This window comes from Eptesicus fuscus, chromosome 3, assembly GCF_027574615.1.
Source record: "Eptesicus fuscus isolate TK198812 chromosome 3, DD_ASM_mEF_20220401, whole genome shotgun sequence".
NCBI classification, from domain to species: domain Eukaryota; kingdom Metazoa; phylum Chordata; class Mammalia; order Chiroptera; family Vespertilionidae; genus Eptesicus; species Eptesicus fuscus.
Window position 1 is genome coordinate 67,471,512 of NC_072475.1, and position 8,969 is coordinate 67,480,480.

Genomic DNA, 8,969 nt, shown 5'->3' on the forward strand with positions numbered 1-8,969 from the left:
GTTGGGGTTAACCTCACCCCTAGGTGCAGAGGTGGGCACGTGACTCTGACTGGCCAATCAGAGAGTCCGATAAGCGGGGTCAGGAGTGGGCATGTCAGCCAACCGGAGACATTGAGACCCAGTCCCAGCACTTCTGCAGGGACTATCAGGAAATCTATGTGGGTTTATTTCCCACCATGGTTACTAAACTGACCAACTACAAGCCCGGATCTGCAGGTGGCCATGTATGCCACCACATTGGACAAATACGCTTGATGGGGCCTCAACAGAGGAAAGCAGAGATGCAGAGTCCTGATGATATGTTGTCTTAGAACCTCGCCCAACTGTACCTGAAGCCCCACCCCCCACCCCAGGGGAGCCCCATTCGTGTGAGTCAATCAAATTTCTTTTACGCTTAAACCAGTTTGAGTATATTTCTGTCACTTGTGACTGAGAGAGCACTAACACATACCATCAATTGAAAAGGAAAACTACAGCCCAAAAGATACCGATTTGGAGGCAGTGGCGGGTGGAGGATAGAGTAGGGGAAGAAGCCACATGACATAATTTACCAGGTCCTATGGTGGAAGAGTAATCTGACCGAAGCCCGGCTGCATTGAAAAACAAACAAACGCACATAGAAAAAAGACCGTCAGTCTCGTCATTTCATCCTGTTAGAATTTTGCCTAGAAAAAAAGTATTTTCAGTCCTTTAAAAGCAATCCAACATATCTGGGATTTGTTTTAAAATAATCCAGTGAGGGGAGGGGAGATTGTTTAGGTATTTAGAGATCAAATAGGACAGATGATGGTTTTTGAAACTGAGTAAAGGGTATACTAGAGTTAATTTTTCTATTCTCTTTCCCTCTGTATGCTTGAAGTTATCCATAGTAAAAAGCTTTAAAGATTTTTAAAGGTAAAAAGGAAACAATAAATATGATAATAATTAGTCATATTAATTATATCTGAAATAGTATATGTGTTACAGAATTTTCATTCATTTAACAAATATGTATCAGCTTCCTACTATCTGCCTAGCATACATATGATTGAAATCAAAAGAGAACGCTGCATAAATTTTGTATTATGCAAAAATTAAACCATTATACTGTCGAGACAAATGATGGAATTTACATTTGACAAGGCGATGGGGCAGGCTGTTTGGAGCACTGGGCAGTACTCCTGTCTGGAGGAGGAAAGAGACAAGACAAAGCTCAGAAAAATTTTCCTTCTGCAGGACTTTGTGCCTTGGAGCCTTAGTTTGAATAAACCAGACTAAATATAGGGAGGGGTGCACTTTAATAAATTCAATGTCATATGTATTTTGTCCCCAGTTCAATTGCCCAATCAATGTATGTAACATTTAGTATCTTCCTTTATCAACACAGCTCCCCTATCTTCCACTAATCCTGTTCCCCTGGGACTGCCGAACGGTGACTGCAATAATGACCGCATCAGGAGCGCTGCAGGAAGGACTGCTTAAAGGAGAATTAGCCAACAATCACCATTTAGTACCACGGAGTCCATGTCCACCGCCAGACCCTGCAAGCTTCCCACAGAGGTCCGGTTTATGATGCTCGTCTGGATGGAGTCCTTCAGGATGGCGGCCACACAGTCCTCACAGAAGATATGGCCCTTGGCGTGTGGCATGACAAACACAATCCAGAAGTGGACCAGGAGGCCACCTTTGTTGTTACTGCTGTAGAGAACGGAGAAAGATGTTCAGAGATACCTCTTGGGAAGGAGACTTTTGTAGGAAGCCAGTGGCCCAGCTGGCAATTTCAAGGTAAGGCCTGTGAGCACAGCTTTCAACTGAACATAACTTCCTCCTTTAGGGATTCATCGCCTCCTATTATAGGGACTGGAGAGGGAAAGCATCATGGGGTGTGTGTGTGCTTGTGTTGGGTTCAGATCTAGAACCATCAGTGGATAGTGGCACCTCCATGGAGAACACACTATTTCTGTGGCTGTCAATCAGTATTCACTGCAAGTTATCATTTTTGATACCTCCTGGTGTCCATACACAGTGCTAAATCTGCTTTATCCCATTTAATTGTATCAGAAAGGTCGATTACTGTTCCAATTTTACAGATGAGAAAATCAAGACCAACTACAACTCAAAACCACACAGCTAGTAAGTAGCACAACCAGGAATCCACCCCATTTTGGTTTCAGTCTGACCCTGGAGCAGGCACTGCTAACTGCATGAATATTATCATGATTTATGAAAACCAACAAGATAATGTTCTGTAGTAAATAATTTGGGTAATAAAAGTGAAGGAAAGTAAACAAATTGCTTTATTCTAAGACTTTAATACCAAAGTGGATTGTGAATCTCTGCAGATGTATTGGGGGTGGGGGAAGGTGGGCTAAGGTACAGGGCACATGATTTTTCCTAAAAATTATTTGATCATGGAATACTTTTTTTTTTTCTCAGAAGACCTCTAGTGATCAGTTTTTACTGAACATACTTTGAGAAATACTGGTCTGTGTTTTATTTTTACCCCGACCCAATCTAGCAGCTATGTGAATGGCCATTCTGCCCAGTGGCATTAGTACAGGGGTCCTGGATCCCAGCTATGGGGAGAGGGCAGGCTTTGGTAGATAAAAAGAAAAACTCACAGCATGAGAGCATAGCAAAGAATTGGGTCACTATTGTGCTAAAAGGGAATTAATCCACAATCGCCCCTAAGAAGTTGCTAGAGAATGGTGATATCTTGGCCTTTTCAGGGCTTTGAGAGGAATTTATAGCAGTGAACACAGAAATCCCAAAGCAAGGGACACACAATACCTGACATCTGCAATGACAGACTGCTTGTAGAATTTGGAGAAGGCAGATGTTGTGTAAACCAGGTTTACCTGAAAAAGAAAAACCGAGGTGTCTGAAGTCTTTCACTCTGGCCTCCTCTCACAGTACCAAGCTCTGATTAGCTATCAAGGAGATAAACAAGACTCAAATTAAGGCCTCTAACTCCAAACCCAGACATTATTCCTTGAATTCATTTTCTTTCTTTTTTTTTTGGGGGGGGGGGGGGGGGGGGGGGGGGGTGGGGAGAAGGGTAGTTAAATCCTCACCAGAGGATTTTTTCCATTTATTTTTTCTTAGAGAGAGTAGAAGGGAGGCAGGGTGGGAAGGTAGAGAGAGAGGGGGGAGAGAAACATTGGTATGAGAGAGACACATCGATTGGTTGCCTCGGGCATGTGCTCCAACCAAGCCAGGGATAAAATCTGCAACCCAGGTACATGCTCTTGACTGGGAATCGAACCCAAGACCCTTTGGTGTGCAGGCTGATGCTCTAACCACTGAACATACAGGCCAGGGCTATTCCTTGAATTCAAATACATTTTTACTTCCTGTAGCGTCTTGGATTTTTTTAACTTTCATTCTGCTTTCTCTGAATAATAATTTGTTACCTTCATTTATTTCTGTCTTTATTCACCTTAATCAATCTTAACTTCTGTGTTCTGCCTAGTCTAAAGTTAATTTTCTCCACAATTAATAAAGCAAATGCCTTTAAGCACATTTTAAAAGTGCTTGACCCAACCTCTTTTCTATTAATAAATGGCATTGAAAAATTAAATTCTTAAGGACACATTGTTATATTAGCCACTAGGGGGCGAGTGGTGCCCACAACCAAAACAACCACCCCTTTCCCAGCTCACCAGTCTCTAGTCTAGGGAAACACCCAGCCCTTTTAAAACTCCATTAACTGGATCTCAAAAGAGAGCCATTTCAATCAGTTTATCTTTTTTCTCCCTACTTAGCATTTCTAAAACCAAACTGACTCATTTGTCAAATCTTCTCTTGAATTCCTCTTTCTACGAAGTAGCAACAATTACCCACCTAATTGCCCAGAAGGAGGAGGGGGCTGGGAAATCACGTTAGAAATAATATAGCATAGTGGGGGGAAATATGAGCTGTGGAGTTTAAATTCACTATGCAACACAGAACACGTTACCTATACCTGCTGAGCCTCCATTGTGTTTTTCTCCCACCTCTCCTTTTCTCCTTCCTTCTTTCCTTCCTTTCTTTTTTTCTCTTTCAATCTGTAAAGTGGTTGTCAAAATGCCTACCTCTTTGGGATAATTTGAAGAATAATTGATAAATATTAAAAATAAAGGAGTTAGCCTGGCTGGTGTGGCTCAATGGTTGAGCGTCAACCTATGAACCTGAGGTCATGGTTGATTTCTAGTCAAGGGCACATGCCCAGGTTGCACGCTCTATCCCCAGTGTGGGGCATGCAGGAGGCAGCCAATCAATGATTCTCTCTCATCATTGATGTTTCTATCTTTCTCTCTCCATTCCTCTCTGAAATCAATAAAAATATATTAAGTGTTTAGCAACATACCCAGTATATAGAAAGCCCTCAATAAATAAGAGCCACTGTGCCTTTGCTTGCTCTCTCTCGCAGCTCTTCCTCAGTCTACACCAAAGTGTAGTGGAGTCACCACTGTGCAGGCCACCCTTGCCATTAATATGCAGACACAATTTCGCAGAAACTTTCTAGTTAATACTACATACCAAGATTGATGAATCAATATTTTTCTATTTGACCAGTAATAATTTTAGAAAATCACCCAAGGAAGTAATCAGAGATACAGACAAGTAATGAAAATAATTTATTGTAACATTATCAATAGTAGCAAAAGCTGGAAACAACTTAAATATGCAATAAAAAGGAATTTTCTAACTTTGTAGTATTAAAACTTAGTTTCTTTTTGTTCTTTTAAAAAATATATCTCTTTATTGATTTCAGAGAGGAAGGGAGAGAGAGAGAGAGAGAGAGAGATAGAAACATCAATGATGAGAGAATCATTGATCGGCTGCCCAGGCATGTGCCCTTGACAAGAATTGAACTCAGGACCCTTCAGTCCATAGGCAGATGCTCTATCCACTGAGCAAAACTGGCTAGGGTTGAAACTTATTTTTTAAAGAACACTTACTTGCCTAGAAAAATACAATCTAATGGTAAAAGTTAAATATCAGATTACAAGACTGAATATCTACTAACACCTCAATATTGAGCTATCTCCTATGTCTGTGTGGTCCAGAATAAAACAGGGCTCTATCTTTGGTGATGTTAAATAAGATTTTAAAGTTCGTTTTATACTTTTATGGGTTTTACACTTTACATATTTTATTTATACTTTTTAAAGTTATACTTTACACTTTTAGATACTTACTTTATACCTCTTTTATAGTTTTAGACATTTCTAAATTTTTATAATAAATATGTCTTAGTTCTTTAATGAGAATGTTCTTTTTAAGTGAAGAGATGTCAGTGCATGGACCAGATCACCTGGTCCAATCTCTTTATTTCACAGATGAGAAGAACTGAAACTGAAGCTCATAGAGCCATTTCTTTTACTTTCAGCAGAAAGAAAGAAAGAAAGAAAGAAAGAAAGAAAGAAAGAAAGAAAGAAAGAAAGAAAGAAAGAAAGAAGCAATTCTATCAAATAAGCAATTCTATCTTACAGCCGACATGAGCTAAATCCCATGTTTCCTGACCACTTCTGCCTACCCCGTACACTGTGACCAGGTTCCACCCCACCTTTCACCCCCTGACCCCACCCTGCCCGGCCTCTCACCACCACCCCATCACCTCCTCACCACTTGTTGTACAGTCCGTGTCACTGACAGAAACTCCCTGGACTCCTTCTGTCGGTATTCAGGAAGAAACTCAATGTTGGTGATGCGAAACATTCCAACAAAGTAAAAAGCATCTTTGCTTTCTGTCTTGCCTGTAAGACAAGAGAAAAGGCAGGTAGGGGGCTTTCCCATGTGTGTGGTAATGAGTCATTGTCTGATCTATGCCAGTACCAGGTTCCTAAAATTATTTTATTTTAGGCAACTATGTATTCTACTGGTTCGCAGCTTGGGGAGTTCTAAATGTAGTTAATAACATCTCTTCCATCAGCAGTAAATCACCATGTCCCTTAGGATACTCTCTTCTCTCTATCAGCTTCTGACAAGTACTTAAGGAAAACATTAAAAAGACAAAGATATACCTCTTAGACAGTCTACATGTCATAGAGTCACTAAGGGGCCAAAGAGAATATGTACAATGTTTATGGATCCCAAGTCTGTAGAAGGTCAGGAGGTAAGAAATGTATACAGTCAAGCTTTGAGGAGCAGTGAGCGTAGAGGGAGAAGAGGGGAGGGCCCCCCAGTGGTCCTTCACTGAGCCCCTGACCTCTCGTCCTCTGTCTGACTTTGGCTGATGCCCAGGGTGCAGGCCTGTCCTCAGTTCTGTGCGGTGCAGGGAGAACTCATCCTTCTGATAAGCCACTGTGGTCCTCATCCCAGTGTCAGATCACTTTTGCTCAAATGCTTTGCCTGTGAGGTCCATGGCTTTGGGCATCGGGCCTGCCCAGAAACAGGCAAAGACACAACTGTGTCTGAGTTGTCTTCAGACAACAGGGAAAGACACTGCTGTTGTTTGAGAATGGCTTGGGGGAAATGAGGGCTTTCTTTCTGCCTTTTCTTTTTGTTCTTACCAAGGACTTCCTGCTATGTGGCACCAGCCCCCAGACCCTCGTGGCAGTGGTAATCTCTTTCCTGTGGGACCAGCCCCACGGCATCATAACTCCAGTCTGGATGGCTGTTCTTCTAGAGGAACGGGACCTTCTTTTTGTTTCTCAAGCCCTAATATAGAGTAGCCAGTGCCTGGCTTAGCTTTGAAGCTCAATAAATATGTGTGGGGAGGAAGGGAAAGAAGAAGGGGGCTAGAGGAAGAGCACAAGGAAATGCTTAATAACTGACAGTTATTAAAAAGACTAGAGGCCCAGTGCATGATTGAATCATGCACGTGTAGGGTCCCCTACACGCTTTCACTTTCGATCACGGGGGAGCCGGGTGCCTGTCTGCTGGTGCCAGAGCAGACAGGCACCCCGCTCCCCCGCTTTTGATGGTCCGCGGCGGGACGTGAGCTCGCTGCCCCAGAGGCCCCTTCTGTGCCGCAGCACAGCCATGGCGCAGACGTGAGCTCAGCGTCCCACTGGCCCAATCGGCTACCCCGGCCACCCCAAGTCCCGTCCCCTGCGCCTCCCGCTGGCCCAATCGTGGGCGTAGCGGAGTGATGGTAATTTACATATTACCATTTTATTAGGTAGGATGGTGCATGAATATTATGTGAACTGAAATAAGTTAGGTGAAAAAAAGAACAAGAACCATATGATTTTACTCATATGTGGGACATAAAACAAACAAAACAACAAATGAACAGACAAGCAAACTCATAGACAGAGAACAGTATGGTAGTTACCAGAGGAGAAGGGTGTGGAAGAAGGTTGAAAAGAGTCAAGAGGGTCAATTATATGGTGATGGAAGGGGGCTAGACCTTGGATGGTACACTTGATGGGATATGGAGATGATATAGAATTGTACATCTGAAACTTATAATGTTATTAACATGTGTTTCTCCATTAAATTTAATTTTTTAAAAAGAAGGTACAACTTGGCTGAGTGATAAGAAGCAGCCTCTCTTGAGTAGCCAACCCAGGGTCCCACTAGTTCCAAACAGTGTAGTGAGGCAGTGGGGAGGGGAGAGGGGCACAGAGTAGGCGGCAGGAGGCCTGAGCTTCTGTCTTAGATTTGTTCTTTCAAGTTAAGTGACTTTGGAATGATCAATTTGCCTCACTAGGCCTCTCATATAAAACAAAGGTTTGTGTGGGGTTTTTTTGCTGATTTTATCAGGTAAGTGATTCTTTGACTTTTTTCCCCCTTGCAGACTTTTTAAAATTTGAATGAGAGCTGTGACTTCTATCTAGAAGTTCACACATCCTCTGGCATCAGTAAGTACTCAAGAGGAAGCATAACAACAATGTAAGGGAGATCAATCAGGCCTTGAAATGATTACAATGACCAAATTCTTTAGCACAGCCCAACACACAAGACCCTGGTGGGTCTCCTGATGAGCTGTCCACTTCATTTCTCAAGGCCATTCGCCACACCCAAATTTCATGTATCGAAACTAACCTGTTATTTGTTGAACAGTTCTCGCTATCCATACCATTTTCCCTTTGCTCCTACTGGTCTGTCTTCCTGAAAGGATCTTCTCTGACTTTAACTCAGCCAACAAACTACTTCTACACAATGATCTTCCAAAACTTCCTACAAAAGTGCTAGAGCAATGAAAAGTATCAGTTGAGGGCCAGAAGAGAACTGATGGGAAAGAAGTTGGTTTGTTCTGGGTTGGGGTTGTATGTCTTTTGTGTTTGACTTAATTGCCCATTGACTTGACTTCTCGCCCTAGTATGTAAAGACAGAGATTCTTCCTGTCTTCCACTCTGTCTCCAAGCCCATCACAGAGCCCAGCTCATTGTGGGTACTCCAAGATGTGTCAAATGAATTTTCAGAAACCAGTTCTTGAAGCTTTCTCTGAATTCTATCCTTGGGCAGGTTGGCTGGCTCTCTTCTATGATTATAAAGTGATTGATTAAACAAAACAAAAATAAACTCACCCTCCCTTTCAGCACTGAACTGTTTTTTGAAAGTACAAAATCTATATGTGAGCTTTTTGAAGGTAGAGATGTATCGTGGCATGCCTGATGTTTTGCATTATGCCACACAAATTATAAGTGGCCTGAACTGTTCAAGATAATATTCATTAATTCTTTTCCTACAAATCTTGCTTTCCAACCACATTTTAATATCCTTGATAGAACACATATCTTGTATTAAATATATTAAGATGTATAGAGTGGGAAGTTGAGCATAAGTCAACAAAGGCTATACAGTTGCTGCGCTGCATTAGGTTAGTATTCTCTAAGGAAGAACTTAGTTATGACTCCTGCCCAATCAATCAGATCGACAAAAACATAAAAACAGAGGAGAGAAAGGCGCATGAGTACAATGAAGCTCAGAGAGCTGGAATATCAGGTTGCCTAGAAACAGGCAGTGGGTGGAATGAGGAAATGAAACAGTTTAGCATTCCATTCATTTTTAAAGCTAAAATTGGACTAAATGGATTACATTTCTGAACTAGTCAA

The 8,969-nt window shown here is 42.0% G+C and overlaps 1 protein-coding gene and 1 long non-coding RNA gene across 2 annotated transcripts in view; one reads left to right on the forward strand and one right to left on the reverse strand.

Moving 5' to 3' along the window:
• Positions 1 to 5,760, reverse strand: part of TMPRSS7 (transmembrane serine protease 7) — a 31,892-nt gene extending 26,132 nt beyond the window's left edge. The window contains exons 1-4 of the mRNA XM_028153275.2: positions 5,590 to 5,760; positions 2,770 to 2,837; positions 1,484 to 1,677; positions 552 to 590 (exon numbers count right to left, since the gene is read on the reverse strand). Coding sequence (XP_028009076.2) covers positions 552 to 590; positions 1,484 to 1,677; positions 2,770 to 2,837; positions 5,590 to 5,760 — 472 coding nt within the window. The remainder of the gene's footprint in view (positions 1 to 551; positions 591 to 1,483; positions 1,678 to 2,769; positions 2,838 to 5,589) is intronic.
• Positions 161 to 5,609, forward strand: LOC129147966 (uncharacterized). Its single transcript, XR_008555175.1, has 3 exons — positions 161 to 368; positions 1,367 to 1,764; positions 5,354 to 5,609. It is a non-coding gene; the product is annotated as an uncharacterized LOC129147966 (long non-coding RNA).
• Positions 5,761 to 8,969: the final 3,209 nt, after the last annotated feature.